The sequence below is a fragment of the Canis lupus genome, chromosome 35 (genome assembly GCF_048164855.1).
Source record: "Canis lupus baileyi chromosome 35, mCanLup2.hap1, whole genome shotgun sequence".
Taxonomy (NCBI): Eukaryota; Metazoa; Chordata; class Mammalia; order Carnivora; family Canidae; genus Canis; species Canis lupus.
The window spans coordinates 14,728,939-14,745,598 of record NC_132872.1 but is presented as its reverse complement, the minus strand read 5'-3'; the positions used below and the strand labels follow the sequence as shown (position 1 = coordinate 14,745,598).

The 16,660-nt window shown below is 54.3% G+C and overlaps 1 protein-coding gene across 1 annotated transcript; it reads left to right on the top strand.

Moving 5' to 3' along the window:
* The first annotated feature begins 1,875 nt into the window (after positions 1-1,875).
* On the top strand, positions 1,876-15,603 carry TAGLN3 (transgelin 3). The gene is made up of 4 exons (XM_072812575.1): positions 1,876-2,157; positions 3,289-3,463; positions 13,280-13,382; positions 15,130-15,603. The coding sequence occupies exons 1-4, from the start codon at positions 1,978-1,980 to the stop codon at positions 15,269-15,271; spliced, it is 600 nt and encodes a 199-aa protein (XP_072668676.1). The 5' UTR covers positions 1,876-1,977; the 3' UTR covers positions 15,272-15,603.
* The last annotated feature ends 1,057 nt before the right edge of the window (positions 15,604-16,660 follow it).

Sequence of the window (16,660 nt, the reverse complement as noted above, 5' to 3'; positions counted from 1 at the left end):
TACACCAGAATTGCTTTATCTAATATGCCTGAGTCAATTGAACAATCCATCCATCCCAGGGGAAAGAATTGTATTTGATTCCTCTGTGGTGCAGTGGTGCAGTACTTGGCACAATTAAGCACTCAAAAAATATTTGCTGAATGAACCAAAAGAATGCATTTTTTTTAAAGATTTTATTTATTTATTCATGAGAGGCCCAGATAGAGGCAGAGACATAGGCAGAGGGAGAAGCTGACTCCTTGCGGGGAGCCCGATGTGGACCTCGATCCAGGACCCCAGGATCATGACCTGCACCAAAGGCAGACGCTCAACTGCTGAGCCACAGTTGAGGCACCCCAAAGAACGCTTTTTTGAGTGTTTTTCTCAGAGAAAAAGTACTCCGAGGCATACACAATGAGACCTTACCAGGTGGCTTAGTTAGGAAGACAGGCTGCTAAGCCCCTTAGTAGTTACAAAAATTTCAGGCCAACTTAGGTCTAAGTTGATTAGTCCCAGGGTCTTGTTTCATCAAATACTGGTGGCACGTCAGTGGGGCCTGCCAGGTCCTTAACTAAAATAAACAGATGAAATGTTTACACTCTACCCAAACCTTTCACTCTGTGTGCTCTCGTTTAATTGATTTCTCACACTCTCAGTATCTTCTGATTAAAAGTAGTATTAAAAGGGTGCATCCAAAAAAAAATAAATAATAAAAGGGTGCATCCTGGGCAGCCTGGGTGGTTCAGCCCAGGGCCTGATCCTGGAGACCCGGGATCCAGTCTCACGAGGGACGGGCTCCCTGCATGGAGCCTGCTTCTCCCTCTGCTTCTCTCTCTCTCTCTCTCTCTCATTAATAAATAAATCTTTTTTTTTTTTTTTTTTTAAAAGGGTGCATCCTTCCGATAAGTCAAACTGAGGCACAACAGTCTCCCCACCAGGATGGAAGTTTCCGGATGGAATCTGGCTGGCAGCTGGCAGCTGAACAAATGAATGCTTGCAGCTCTCAGCCCCTCCCTCCTGTCCAGCCAGACAACTGCTACCTCTGGGCAGAGGGACAGAGGGAAAGTGGTTGGGCAGCTCGGGGGCAGGTGGACTGCGGACAGAATGGGCCCTCCCCCCAGGCCCAGGCCGGGGCCCCTGCAGCTGTGAGCTGCTCTGCTAGACAATCGGCCCTGCCCCCCACCTCTACCCCCAGCCCCGTGGGCTGCTCCGCTAGACAATAGGCCCTCCCCCCACCTCTACCCCCACCCCCACCCCCGTGGGCTGCTCTGCTAGACAGTCGGCCCTGCCCCCCACCTCTAACCCCTCACCCCCCTCCCCCTCCCACCCCAGGAGGGGAAAGAATTGTGTAGCCAGAAAGAAGCTCTCAGCGGGGGCGAGGCGGGCGGGCTTGAGTGACACCGGGGGTGGGGGGGGCTCCTAGCAGCGGCCCCCACTTGCCCCTTGTGTGCGGGGCGGGGGGACACTCCCAGCGGCTCCGGGGACCATTCTGCGGGCGCCGCGCAGCATCCGCAGGTGACCGTCAAGGCGGCCTGCCCGCCTGCCAGTTCGTGACCTGCTCGTCCACCTCCGCATCCCTGGCTCGCAAAGTGCTTCTGCAGCGGGGCGGGGGGGAGGGGGGCGGGTGTCGACCACCCCCAGCCCCGTGCTGCGGGGAGAGGCGCTGGGCGGGGAGCTCGGCCTGGTGGTGCGCCCGCGTGCATCGTCTCCACTCACCCGTCGGTAGGCGGGACCGGGAGGGGAGGGGCGGTCCAGCCCCCCCCCCCCCCCCCCCCGCAGCAGGGCTTTATTCTGGAGTCCCCGGCGCGTGGCCGCGCGGTCCTGCGCGCTGGTAGCCGAGGCGCCGGGGGCTCCATTGGCTCCGGGATCTAACCCCGCCCGCCGCCCAGCACGTCCGGGCCGCGCTCGCGGGGCGCGGGGCGCGGGGCGCGGGGCCGCCGCCGCTATTGTGTGGCTGTGGCTGCGGCTGCGGCGCGGGGCCTCCGCGCTCCTCCCGAGATGGCGAACCGGGGCCCGAGCTACGGCCTGAGCCGCGAGGTGCAGGAGAAGATCGAGCAGAAGTACGACGCGGACCTGGAGAACAAGCTGGTGGACTGGATCATCCTGCAGTGCGCCGAGGACATCGCGCACCCGCCCCCCGGCAGGGCCCACTTTCAGCAATGGTTAATGGACGGGACGGTAAGGGCCGGCGCGGGCCCGGGGCCCCGGGGCTTCCTGGCGCTCGCTCGGGGCACGGCGTGGGCGTGCCGGGGTCCCCCGGGCTGCGCGCCCCTGCGCCCTTCCCGGCAGCCCGGAGCAGGCCGCAGCACTCCCCATCCGCATCCCCATCCCCATCCGCATCCCCATCCCCATCCCCATCCCCATCCCCATCCCCCCGAGACCGGGCAGCTGCCCCGGGACTTAGTGCCAAAGGGGAAGCCTTTTGCATTGAAGGGAAGCCCGGGAAGGACCCCCATCAGGATTTCTCCAGCCTCTTGGTCCATCAGCTCCGGGAGGGGTCGTCCTTCCCCAGGCCCCGGGGTTTGGGTTAGTTACAAGGTGCAACAAAGGAAGGGATGGAGGACACTAACCACCCCCCCCTCTTCCTTTCCCTTCCCTTCCCGGGGCCCTGCTGCCTGGAGGCAGTGAATGTCTGATGAACACATGGGATCTCCAGAAACCGAAGGGGATCCTTGCTGGACCCGATGCTCTTGGGCGCCTGGGGGTTGGGGCCTGCCGAGGGGAACGGGCCCATCCCGTCTGCAGGCTGCCATGCACGGTTACATAACAGCTGTGTGTCGCTTCGGTTGGGTTGCCCAGGACCCGGGTTCCAGGCATCCGGGAGTCCCCGGTCCAGTCCTGGTATCCGTGGCTGGCACACAGGGGATGAGTTACGGAAGCCTCATTCGGATCTGCCTTTCCATAGAGGACATAGTAATAGATTCTACTATTTGACTTCTCCTCCCTCCCTTGGAAGTCTGGACCCCAGGCCCCATCCCCCATATTGTTCCCTATTTGTAGACCTGCTTTCCCTCCGCCAGAGAAAGGCCAGAGAAAGGCCCGGAGGAGCAGGGCGAGAAGGGGATGCCTGGGCTGCAGCACCCACTGCGGTCAGGAGCAGCCCTGGGAGCCAGGCCAGCTGGGGCTTTGGGATGTGCTGTGGGAACCGGGCCACCCAGCCCCGAGCCGAGCCGGGGCCTGCATGGGGTGCCAAAGACTTGCCGCTGCCCAAACCTGTGAGGCGTGCCCTGTGGGGCCTGGGATTCCTCTGCCTCAGCCACCGGTTCGTACAAAGGGAAACACTGATACTGGCTCCCCTTCCCGCTTCAGGTCCTGTGCAAGCTGATAAACAGTTTATACCCACCCGGACAGGAGCCTATTCCCAAGATCTCAGAGTCGAAGATGGCTTTTAAGCAGATGGAGCAAATCTCCCAGTTCCTAAAAGCAGCAGAGATCTACGGGGTCAGGACCACTGACATTTTTCAGACGGTGGATCTGTGGGAAGGTAAACAGCCCCGGGGCCTTGTTCCCGTCCCCCTCCACGTCCCCTCCTCCTCTGTGAAACCTGCTCACACTGTTCTTGCCTGCATCTGCCTGTGTGTGTGTGTGCACGTGTGTGTGCACGTGTGTGTGTGCACTCCTGGGGGGGGTTATCCGCTGTGACCCCACCCCTTCGGGACATTCTATTGAAAAGGGTCCCCTCTGAGGGAACACACACCCCGAGGCCATGGCAGGGTCGGGCAACTAGCAGACACCGAAGCCTCTGAGGACAGGAAGCCAATAATGGTTGCAGGGATGGCTTTTACTGCTCTTACCCCTCCCACAACGTACTCTTGCACAAATGGTAGCTACTGGAAGAGAAGGGAGGTGGTGAGCACGCTCCTGACTCACCAGCGGCAGGGCTTCCAGACAAAGCCGCCTGGCGCAGCTCTGTCTTCCAAGCCCAGAAATCCAGAGCACCCCAACCTCTTACCGGGCTCAGTGACTCTACTTCCCAGATATGTATTCTGCTCAGAGAGTGTGACATGATTTTTGTTTCTTTCACATTGGTGACTTAAGAAGTCTTATGAGGCATAAAAATCAAATCACATTTCCGGACATATTTAATAATCCACCGTTGTCGGGGGACATGATGTGACTGGGAGACTGTGCCCGAGAATTTGGGACCCACGGTCACAGCGCCTAGAGGTGCCCTTGGGCCCAAATGCTTGTCGCCTGCGTGCAACCGTGTAGGCCCTGGGGACAGACTAGGTGAAGGCGGGCTGCCAGGCAGGCCCTGCTCTCGGTGCCCGCTGCCACTGGGTGTTGTCAGTGGTCCAACCAGTAGGATGCCCGGGCCGGTGGTATTTCCTGTCTCCTTCACTGGTGAGTTGTTAAAATCCTAAGACACCAACCAGTGTACCGCGCTCTGCCAATGCCTAGCAGCGCAGATCTCCGGGCCTGCAGGTCAGGCCCTGGGGCCTGGTGGGCGCTCGCCTCCAAGTCCTCCTGGACGTCACACTCCAGGCTTGTGGGGTCTGCTCTTTAGATCAGAGCTATGATGTTTCCCCCAGCTGATAACGAGAGCCCCTGCTTGTGGACATTTTCCCACGCAGCGGGCCTGGTGCGAGGGCCAACCCGCTCTCCTAGGACTGGTGACGTGGTGTTTTCCGGTTTCCTGGAGGATGGAGCGGAGGCTTGTCCACGGTTACCACGTCCGATGGCTGGCAATTAGCAGCCAAGGCTCACGCCCCAACTCTGATGCCAGAGGATGGGCCTCAACCAGTGTACCCCACTTCGGGCAGGAGGCTCCCTCCTTCACCTGCGCCCAGAGCAGGTTGTTGGGCCCTAACAGTGACTGAGGGGAGGAGGAGGGGGAGTCGGGGCTGTGTGGGACAAAGGATGGAGCCCCTGCACAACAGGGTTCATGTGACTAGAAGGGTGAGCCCCCCCCCAGTATAGGAAGTGTGTAGGAAGAGGAAGAAAGCAGAAGGTCTATGGGATACGGGGCCCCTGAGTGTGCTCTCCTGTCCTTATGGGACTGACGATGTTTTTACCTGCCGAAGACTAGGCAGGTAAACACCATACCCGGAAGGCGCTGGCAGTGAAGGGGAGGGGAGGGGTGGGCGATGGCCCCTGATGAACAGAGCAGGGGAGGTCTACACCGCCTGCCCCAGCCTTTTAGGTTAATGCTTCTTAAGAGAAGGGGGAGCGGGCGTCAAGAAGCGTGAGAGAAACTGTGGTAGCCCGAGGTAGGGTAGTGGCCAGGTGGGCTCCAGGCCAGGTTAAGGCTTCTAGAAAAGAGGAAACGAGGCTGACGCTGAGGAGTCTCATCCCTGGGGCGCAAAGTAGGAAGCTTAAAAGGAAGAGAAGGAGACTGGCTCCAAGGGCAATGTGGCTAATGTGGTAGAGGGTGCCATGGCCAGCAGCGGCAAAGCAGGTGCTCAGGAGTGTCCAGGTGGCCTGCAGGGGCCCCAGGGCCCCCAGTGGGACAGTGAGGACGGAGGATCAGGCCTGGTCATCCCGAGCATTAGTGGCAATTGGTGCTCAGGGCGCTCAGGGTGCTCAGCGCACTCAGGGCTCTCAGGGCACTCAGGGTGCTCAGGGCGCTCAGGATGCTCAGGGCGCTCAGGGTGCTCAGGATGCTTAGGGTGCTCAGGGTACTCAGGATGCTCAGGGTACTCAGGGCTCTCAGGATGCTCAGAGTGCTCAGGGTGCTCAGGGTGCTCAGGATGCTCAGGGCGCTCAGGATGCTCAGGGCGCTCAGGGCGCTCAGGATGCTCAGGGTGCTCAGGGCGCTCAGGGGCTCAGGGTCGGGGACAAGGCCGGCGGCGCAGGTACCACGCGGTGCGGCAGGAGGTGGCCCGGCGGGGGCCTCCGGCGGAGGCGGGAGGGCCGGGCCGGGCTGGGCCTGGGTGAGGCCCTGGGGACGCAGGGAGCTGGGCTGGGCCCTCCGGGCTGTGCGCGCCCCTGCGTGGCGCTGAGCAGGCGGGAATCAAAGGGACGCCACGAGGCGGGCGCAGGCTGCAAGGAGCTGGGCCGTCTCCCCGCGTTCTGCAGGGCGACTCCGGGCGCTGCCCGCGGCCCCCACGCTGCAGGCCTCCGTGCCCCCTGCCCGCCTCCCTGCTGGCATCTGCCCAGGAGCCTGCGCGCCCCCCTCCCCCCCGTGGCCCATGTTGCTCTGATGCTGTGGGTGGATAAAGCTGCTGGAGGCCTTCTCATGTAGGGCTTGGGGTTTTTTTTAGAGACACAGAGGCCCCCGGATGGGTGGACCCATTGTCCTGGAACCCCTTTTCCAGGCACAGTGAAATGTGTGAAATGGACTTGGAGATACCAGAATAAAGGGACTCGGGCTTTGAAAAGGAACCCAGGGCAGAATGGCCCAGAAAACAAGCCAATCCCAGGGATATGAGAGACAAAGCTCCTGGAGGTCCCCTGGGAGGGAGGGAGGAAGGGAGGGAGGGGGAGCCATCTCCGCCAGGGCTGGGGAAGAAGTGAGGGCCGCTTGGAGCCTGGAGCAGTCTTCCTCTTGGATGAGGGAAGGCCACCGCCTGGCACCTTCTGGATTTGCTGTGGGCACGGGAAGGGGCAGCAGTGGGGCCATCTCAGCTGTCCATGACTCAGGACAGCGCTCCGGAGGTTGACGTCAGTGTCTTTCCTGTGCAAGGAAAGTGGGAAGGGGAAGAGAGGGGAGCAGGAAAAGGAGGTGTGCGTGTTCGTGAGAGAGAGACAGAGACAGAGACAGAGAGAATGAGCGAGAACACGTGGGAGCTGGGGAATGCGCTGGTCCAAAAGACTCCAAGAAAACTTACCCTGGAAGCTAGTAGAAGGCAGGTTTCTGAGTCAGAAGCGAGATGGCCTACTTCACACCTCTCCTCCACCCCTCATCAGTTAACTTTTTTGAACTTCGATTTTTCTCATATAAAATGGGGGGATTTTTTTCTCTGTAAAATGGGGGAATAGTATCTATCTCACAGGGTTGACATGCGGATGGAATTGGATGATGCGTTAGAAGTGCGTAGCGTAGTGTCTGGCAATATAGAGCATTATACGCGGTGGCAGTGTAAAAGTTACTGTTGTCATTGGCCTGTCCTTTTTAGGACAAATGGGAAATGAGGGCAGCAGGAGCAAGGCTGGGAAGGCACAGATTCTGTCTTGGGACAGATGGACTCCGTTAATGGTTTCACACAGAAGCCGGTAAGGTCGCCTGGATGACATCTGCCCTCTATCATCTGGGGTGTCTTTGGTGCATCGGCCATTCTCTAACACAGAGGGACTGGCTTTGCCTTTTTTGACATTTTTCTATCTTGTAGTCATTACCCTCTTGACGTCTTTCCCCATATTATGTCGCTTTGCCAATTCCAGACCCAGAAGATCTCGGTGCAGTGAAAAGAGCATGAGTTTGGAGTCAGGAAGATGGTCCAAACTCTTTAGCTACATCCCAGCATTGTGAGCTCTTAGCTTCCAAGAGCCTCAGTTTCCTTCTCTGTAAATAGGTCTAGTACCTTCCTCAGAGGGTTCTTATAAGGATTAAGCGTGTACAATGCCTGGCTAATGGACACCTAATAAATGTTCGTTTTTTCTCCAGCTTCAAGACCATCAACAACTAACCTTTGGGTTTCTTTGCCTCGCCACATGCTGAGCAAGCATTAGACATGTAGAATTCTAGAATATCAGAGCAGGCAAGACTCTGATAAGGCGATTGTCTGATTACTTTTCTCAGTAGTCCTACTGACAGGGATCTTGGACCCGTGGTTTTGCCCTCTCCCAGTTCCCCTTGCGTGATGACCAGGAGTTAGGGGGGAGTACGGTTTACATCGGGGGGTGGAGTACCTGTAAGGTCCAAGTATATTCTCTGGGGAGGTGACGCTGTGTGTGTCATTCCTTAACAGCAAAAGCAAAGAAACATTTCACCCAGCCTGAGAGACATTTTGGGATCTTGTGAGGTACTTGTAGTGACTTGAGTCATCACACATGCCTGTTGCTGGCAGCCTCCTCTTTTGTCAGCTCAGTTACCCCAAGGTCTGCTCGTGATCATGTTTGGCAGGTTTCCCCTTCAGCGGTGGTTCTCAACCTCCAGTCTACATCAGAATCACTCGGCGGGCTTAGGGAAACGCACCCCAGGGTTTCTGAGATATTAAATCTGGGGTAGGACCCAGGAATTTGCATTGCTTACTAATTTATAGGTGACTCTGCTTCTGCTGGCATGGGAACCCCGCTTTGAGAACCACTGCCCTGCAGAGTGTCTCCAGGAAGGCAAGCAACAAAAATCCATACAACTCACAGAGCAGGCCCAACCTACTCTTGGACATTTCTCCTTTGACTGTAGCAACAGTTTCTCTACCATAAATAGAGAATTGGGGCCATGCCGAAGTTATCACTCAGGTAAATCAGAAATGATCCCAGAAAAGATGAAAAAAGAAGCCAGTATTCCAAAAGTAACAAAGACTAGTCAAGACTGATAAAAAAAAAGGAAGTAGCTCTGAAGCAAAGAGTTTTGCCTGAAAACAGTAAAAAACGTTTAGTATTGAAAATAGAGCGTTCAGTCTGACTTACCTGACCCAGTGACCTCTCTGTGGTCTTCTTTCTCTTCTACCCTTTCGATTATTTTTTCTTTCCAGAGACATGCATAAAATATCACAAAAGTGATAAAAAAAAAATTCAAGAGAACAAAATCCTTGTTTAAGTGTCCTTATGGTAATTGCACTCAAACTTTATGGGTAGTAAGGTTGCCTGGCGGCTCAGTTAAGCATCCGACTCTTGATCTCAGTTCAGATCTTGATCTCAGGGTCGTGAGATCAAGCCCCACATTGGGCTCCATGCTGTCATGGAGCCTCTTACTTAAAAAATTAAAAAAAAAAAAAAAACATCCTGGGTTGGGGAAACAGGGAACCTAATGATACCCTTGCCCCCCGCCCCCGGAGGTTATCATTTCGTAGTTTGAAGTGCAAGACCACACTGGGGGAAACACTGCTCTGTGATAATGCAGGAGGGAGGGCACACTCAGGTGTCAAGACCCCCGAGAAGAGGTCTGCCAGGGTAGACAAAGGAGGCTACTGTACTATACGACTGTCGCATTTTCTAGAATTGTAAGTATAATATTAGCGCCTCCCATAAGAGGAGACGAGGAGAGGCCGGCTTGCGGGATCCAAATGCTGAGCTGTTAATGTTACATTTGGTACCTCCTAGTCCATACGTCACTTCTCTTTTTAAGAGCAGTGATCTCCATTGTAGGTCACTATCAAGGACTCAGCATCTAGAAAATTCCCAGCACTTCCCAACTAGTTGGTACTTCTTTTAGAACCATTCTTTTTGTTTTTTGTTTTTTGTTTTATTTTTCTTGGAAGAATAGCCCTGAGCAGTGGTTTTCGAGCTGTCTTGCCAAAATATCTAGGGGTAGCTTTCAGGGAGCAGAGATTCCATGCTGCCAGACTCTGAGCTGGCTCCCAACTTGGATCAGAGCCCTTCCAATTATTGACTTTACCATTTGATTCCATGGAGGATCTCTCTGAAGGGAGGCGTTATTGCCTAAGGAATGTCATGTAATACTCGCCATGTGCCAGACGTTGCGATGTTTTTAAAAAGTGGGGAAAAAAAAAAAAAGTGCTGGAGCAGTGCTTGCCTATCCATCTGGCTGTTTCAGAATCATCCCCAGAGATTGTTCCAGAATCTGAATTTTTAACATGCTCAGGTGTTTCGGATGATCAGTCTGGTTTGACAGTCATCATGTTTCTGGAACTTGCCTGATAGTGTAAATCACCCGAGGAGCTTATTAAAAATATAAACTTCCAGGCTTCCCTCCAGGCCTGCTGAATCAGTCTTTCAGGGGAATGATGTCAAAATTCATATTTTTAAAGCGATTTCCCCTGCAGCATCCCGTAAATAGCCCAAGAGGCTTGGGAAACCTCCTTCTGAAATGCCGTTTTCTAGGCAGATGGTGACAAGATTCACAGAGCTTCCTTGACCTCATTACTCCTTTAGCCATTGAATATGTGGCCCCTGGTTGCAGAAGTCAGCTCCCACAAACGGCCCCCTCCCTGCAACAGCATGTGATCTGGAATTCTGAACTGGGAAGAGACAGGAAGCTGGGAAAAGGCCCTCGTCCTTTCCATCAATCCCCGAGCGCTGGGGCTCCGCATAAGGGACGTCTGTGAGAAAGCTCACCAGGCATGAGCGGAAAGCAAGCTGGGCAGAGTTAGAGAGGCAGATTTCTGCTCAGTGTTTCCTAGAATCTTGGCAATGATTAATTTGATTGGCACATATGTTGGCAAATTGAACTCCAATAAAAAAATTTTTTAAAAAATTTGATTGGCACATGGTTGGGGGACTCTAGGCTCCAACTCTTCCTCTTGTTTTAACCTTATTTGGGTTAAGACCTGGAGAAATGATTCCAGACAACAACACTCAGACTTTATGGTCCTTGGGGTTGGTACCCTTGAACTAATGGGGACCAAGAACCGTGACCGGGTCTTGTCCCCTCAATGCCTACCCTCTAGCCTGGCACTGAAGCAACCCTTGCCACCCCTTCATATCATCTCGGATCATCAAGAAACATGCCATCCCAACCAGCCTGTGATGGGGGACCATTGGGAGATGGTGGCCTAGTGGACTGTTGGTGGACTTTGCATTCTGACACCTGAGCTACAGCCAGGCTCTGTTTTCCTTGCTGAGTGACTCTAGGCTGGTTAGTTAACCTCCTGGATTAGTTTTCCCATCCGTACACCAGAGGGAATAATATCAACACCACTGGGTTGAGGTCATGTATAATGAAGTGTCTAGCCTAGAATTTATTTCAAATCTCTTGCCTCGGGACCTTTCTTAAGAAAAGCTCCTCCGGGGCACCTGGGTGGCTCAGTTGGTCAAGCGCCTGCCTTCGGCTCGGGTCATGTCCATCCAGGTCCTGGGATCGAGTTCCAAGTCCAGTCGGGCTCCCTGCTCAGTGAGGTGGTTGGCTTCTCCCTCTCCCTCTGCCCCTGCCCCCTGCTCGTGTTCTCTCACTCTCGAAAAAATAACTAAAAACTTAAAAAAAGAAAAAGAAAAACTTCCCCCATGTGGTCCTGTCGGATACAGCCCCCTTCCCTAGCTTCTCCTGCTCCCAATCACGGAGTTGCTCCCTTTTCCGCTCTCCAGGATGGGGATGGGGGGTGTAAAGAGCTCTGGGTTGCTGGGTGTCTGACCCTTGCCCCCAGCTCTTTCCCCTCCTCCCTGCTGGCCTCCTGTGGTGTGTACTCCAGCTAGGGGCTGGCGGAGGAGGCTGGGGAGGTCGGGTCGGTGCTCCTGCACAGCTTGCCGCTGCACCCCGGGGGGCTCTGGGGTACTGTCCGTGGCTGGATTGCTGGGTGTCTGGCTGCACATTCCCCCAGCTCCTGGGCCCACCGGCCTGGCTCTTTCCAACCACCAGAAACAGATGTCCCGTGTGCTTCTTGTACAGAGTCCAGATGCGTGGCCTACCCTACACTTCCTGTGCTTAGTCATGGTCTAGCGTCTTTCTGATAGCTCACGATTTAAGAGCAGCCCCTCTCTCTGCCTCTTTCCAGAATGATCCTTCAGAATATCATCACTGCAGCTCTATTTAAAAAAAAAAAAAAAACGGGTGGAGGGAACACATTACACAGTGACAATTACAGAAAAGCTCTTATCTATGGAGAGAAGTCATTCTCGGAGCCACCTGCAGGCTGGCTCTCTGGCGTGTGGCCTCCTCCGGCCATCTGCTGCCCAGCACTCTGCTTCCAGCGCCCCAGCTGCTCCCTGCACCCCGGGGGGGGGGTCTCCTGTGACAGCATGGCCTCCCCTCCCCGCACTGGGCCTCAGGATCCCCGAAATTGCTCTGTGGTTAATGGGGAGGGGGGAAGGAAGGGAAAGAAGGATGTGCTGTCTCTCTCCCCCTTTGAATAGATGCACATCCTGAAGTGGAGTCCGTGGGCCTCAACTGCTTACTCCACCAGAGTCCCACCCCGGGCCGCCTTTCCATCTGCCTTTCTCCTGTGATTCTGAGGTCCCTGGTGACCCAGCTGCGGCAGCCGGCTGCACGGACCACAGATGGTTCCCTCAGTGCAAAGAGGGCCCTCCTTTTTTTTTTTAAGATGTATTCATTTATTTGAGAGAGAGGGAGTGTGCATGCATGGGCAGAGGGGCAGAGGGAGAGAAAAATCTCCAGCAGTCTCCCTGCTGAGCACGGAGGCCCCCCAAATCCCTGCCAGACCCCCATCCTCCTACCCCCCACCCCCCACCCCCGCCCTGTGCAGGACAGAGCTCCATCCCAGGACCCTGAGATCACCACCTGAGCCGAAATCAAGAGTCCGATGCTTAACCGCCTGGGCCCCCCAGGTGCCCCCAAACAGGGCCTGTCTGTGTTTGTCCTTAACTTTCACAGCTTTGCCCCCCGCCCCGCTGAACACCCTGGGCCGCTCCAACCCCGTGCCTTAAACTTTGCTCTCCACACTTGTGCCCTGCGTGGATCTGGCCCTAAATCAGGGCCAACGATGCAGGAGCGCCTTTCCCAGTCCAGGGCAGTGGTCAGCTGGAAGGGAGGAAAGGAGGTGGGAGGACAGGCTGACCTGGGGGGCCGGTTGCCTTCTCTGTGGGTTCAGTGTCCCTGAGCTCCTCAGGTGACACTGCCTCCCCTCCCACCGTGTGAAGGGCACACCACACCTCTCTCTCTCTCTCTCTCTCTCTCTCTCTCACACACACACACACACACCTGCAAGCCAGCTCTCTATTATCTCCATTTAGCTCCTTCCAAGCTACACAACAGAAAGGGCCTATCATCTGTGTCACATCGAGTGCTTTCTGTCATTTGCTTTTCTTCATGTTCTGGCCGCCAGCCCAGAGCCAAGTAAGTACTCCGTCAGATGCACAAGGGTGATTTTAGACCCTTTTAACCCAGAAAAAATAAAAAAGAGAGGAGCCAACCTGGGGTTGGGCACAGTTAATCCATCCAAGACAAATCCTCTTCTGCCAACCAGCTCTTGAGCCTATCCCCAGGATTTCCCCTTGCCACAGCCTGTAGAACCCACCGAGGCAGGGGCCTCTGCCCAGGGCGGGGACCTACGTATATATCTGAGCACGTAAGAGTTTGGAACGCTTTATTCCTACAGCAGCTATGAAAGGATGAGAAACTGGGCAAGTCCTGTAGAGACGAGGCAGGTGATTTCTGTTCCTTCCTGGGAAGCTGTGCTATGGTGAGCTTCAGGACTTTGAGAACTATTTGCTATCCCTCCCCCTTGGATGGGACCACCTACAGTCTCCTATCAGAACTTCCTTCCCAGAGGGCCAGCCCTATCCTAGATTCCTCTGGAAAGCCTGACACCGGGTTGGCTTTACTCTCTTTGTTGACTTGCAGGGAAGGACATGGCAGCTGTGCAGAGGACCCTGATGGCTCTCGGCAGCGTTGCAGTCACCAAGGATGATGGCTGTTACAGGGGAGAGCCCTCCTGGTTTCACAGGTGAACATCCCTTCCTGCCTCCCTGCCCCTACCCCTCTCCCCTGCAGCAGAGGATGATTTTTACAAGCGAGGGCATCTGAAGCCCCAGAGGCTATTGCAACACGAGCCCTCAGGAGCAAGCACTCCTGTCCCACAGCTGATTCCCGAGAGCAAGGACAGGCCCATGCTGCCCTTGAGGCCAGCAGCCTGCCCGGGGCCGACATGGTTGAGTGTTTCCTGCTAGAGACCTGGACTCTTCTCCAGCTCTGGCCATATGCGCTTTCTCCAGAGGCTGAGCAGGACTGACTGGCTATTCTCAGAGGTGGCTTGAGGTCTGAACTTGGTTTTATTATGATCTAAGAAGCCCCAAGTCAACTTACTTATTCTGCTTTTTCCTGCACTCAGTGAAGGGACAATATGTCCTGCTGTCCCAGTGAATTTATTGATAATAGTCACTCTCACTTTCAAAAGTGGCCTGGCCCGGATATTGTATTATGTGGTCACGTCCGTAAAGGATTTATTTTGTTGTTGTTTTCAGGGGTAGGGGAAGCAACGGAGCTTGAACTCAACACAATAGCTCAGTGGGCAATGAAGACCAAAGAGCACTTTGTAGTAAATAATTGGCCTTACATTTCCCTCACCCCTCTTTCTTCTTCTAGACAGTTATAAAAAGGTACCAGTTTGTGTCATTTTAAATGAACCTGGTTTGAAAACTTCCTAGATACTGGCATGTTGAAACTCTGGATTTAGTCCCAGCTTTGTCAGTGACATACCATGGTTTCTGACACACAAAACCAAAATTACTGTCTGACTCTTTATTGAAACTTGCTGACCTCTGGTTAAGAATGAGACGTTTTTCCTCCTGACTCTTAGGTCCTGCAGCTCTACAATGGGAACATTGATACTTGGCCCTACACAGGGCAAGGCAGAATGGAATTAATGGCATGCTTTGTAAGAAGAGCTGTTTGTAATTTTCACAAGGGCTTGAGGTAACTGTAAGAGAGTGAGTGAGAGGAAAAGTTGTCTGAGGGTTAAGTCCTCAGAGAGAAAGCCACTGATTCTTTCCTGGAAATTCTGAAAAATCATCTGGATTAATTAATCATCTAAGGAGTAGAGAGCTCATGTATCATGGAAAAGCCCACTTGGAATAGGGCTATAGCTCATGATAGGTCAAGAGATTGGGGTAGAACCATAGCTCAGGGTAGGAACATAGCCCAGGGTAGGACTATAGATCAGAGTAGGACCATAGTTCAAGGTAAGGCCATAAATCAGGATAAGACCATAGCTCAGGATAAAACCATTGCTTGGAGTAGGGCCATAGCTTGGAGTAGGACCATAGCTCAGGGCAGGGCCATAGCTTGGGGCAGGGCCATAGCTCAAGGCAGGACCATAGCTCGGGGTAGGACCATAGCCCAGGACTGGATCATAGATTGGGGTAGGGCCATAGTTCAGGGTAGGACCGTAGCTCGGGGTAGGGCCATAGCTTGGGGCAGGGCCATAGCTCAGGGCAGGACCATAGCTTGGGGTAGGACCATAGTCCAGGATTGGACCATAGCTTGGGGTTGGGCCATAGCTCGGGGCAGGGCCACAGCTCGGGGCAGGGCCCTCATTCCTGCCAGTACTGTAGCCCAGTATAGGGCCTCCTGCTCTATTTGGTGGACCTCGTGTCTGTCTGGCGGCCCCCAGGAGAGCCTGTCTAACCGCGTGTCTTGCGAAGGGTTGGAAAACCGTCCGCATGACATGATTCCACCCCACTTCCTCTGCCCAGGAAAGCCCAGCAGAATCGGCGAGGATTTTCAGAGGAGCAGCTCCGCCAGGGACAGAACGTCATCGGGCTGCAGATGGGCAGCAACAAGGGGGCCTCCCAGGCCGGCATGACGGGGTACGGGATGCCCAGGCAGATCATGTGAGAGGCTGCCTCCCGCCTCCCCGGAGGGAGCATGAAGGTTCCACACACCGTCTCTGTGATAAAGAAATAGTTAGTCACCTTCCGACCTTCTCTTTCTCCGAGCCTCCCAGTTTCTGGTTTTTGCAAGTGCCGCATTTCCGCTGAGAACCCGCCTTGCCCCCCGCCACCTGTGTCCCCGAGAACTATGCAAAGACTCCGCCTCCTCTCCCCCAGCTCCTTCCTAGCCCGAGCCTCCTCTGGTCCGATTATTTATTTATTTATTTATTGGCCAAAAATTCCCCTCCTCGACTTCTCTGAACACACCTAATAAACAGATTAGTCTTGTGTCTTCAATGTCAGCATCATTCTCGGTCACCATCGGGCCTTGGCCGGCAGGGCTGGCCTCCACACACTCCAGAGATCGGGGCCACGGGACTAGTGAACAGTCTCTGATTGCAGGTGCAGAGATAGAGGGTAGCTGGGAGGACGCTCTAAGAAGGTTGTGTTGCACGTCTTGGCAGTGGCCGTAGAAGTTCAGGAATGGCTTTGCCCACTTTGGCCACCGAAAGCCATGGGTTCAAGACCAAGCAAGCTCTTTGATCCCCTTGGTCAAAGTTCTGACCTTGTGCTTATGATGCTAGGCCCTGTGGGGGGCACCGGCATGAGCAGACGGAAACCCCAGTTCTTAAGGGACTCTCCTATGGATGCCCAAGAAGCGTTCTCTGGGTGGGTGGTTTTATGAAATGGATGGGTGACAGCGGAAGGGAAGTGCAGCTCTCACGTCTGTACCAATAACCTTCCCCCTGCACATCGATACAGTTTCTTCAGAAGCCTGGAGTTAGTTAGGGGCACTGCTGATTGCTCCCTTCCACTCACTTATGGGGCCGAGATCCCTGAGACTGTTGGAAATTGCCTGAGACTGAGATCTAGCTGAGATGGGATAGGTTCTAAAGATCCCGTGAGCCACATAAAAATTAAGAAGGCTAATCAACCCGAGGGCCACGACGTAATCTTACTCTTTCCTACCCGTAGAAACGGGGGAAGAAAGTGATGCATTTAGTAAGAAAAGAAATAAAGCGTTGTTCATGTTCAACGGATTGCTCAGGAGCAAGAAAAAATAAAAATAAATGAAACTATAGATCTTGTCGCCCTCTAAGAGTTGGGTGGTGCCTTTTCAGACTGTTTTCTGCAGTTCCAGGGTTCCTTGGAGATTTCTATGGGCTCCCCAGGAGGGTGGGCAGCACTGCTTATAGAAGCCAGAATCCCGGGTCCCTATTCCTTCTTTAGTGAAAACACCACGGATCTTATCTATTTTACATGTTAGGATTTAGCATAAGATTTTTTAAAACTTCTAATGTTTTCAAACACACACACACACAAGAATAAAAGCTACAATGAAGGAAATGAGCCT

What these genes read in the sequence shown, in the direction of transcription:
- TAGLN3 (XM_072812575.1), top strand. Translation starts at nt 1,978, where the DNA reads ATGGCGAACCGGGGCCCGAGCTACGGCCTGAGCCGCGAGGTGCAGGAG. An exon ending in GACGGTGGATCTGTGGGAAG is followed by an intron (nt 3,464 to 13,279) that starts GTAAACAGCCCC and finishes GTTGACTTGCAG; the next exon opens with GGAAGGACATGGCAGCTGTG. An exon ending in GAGCCCTCCTGGTTTCACAG is followed by an intron (nt 13,383 to 15,129) that starts GTGAACATCCCT and finishes TCCTCTGCCCAG; the next exon opens with GAAAGCCCAGCAGAATCGGC.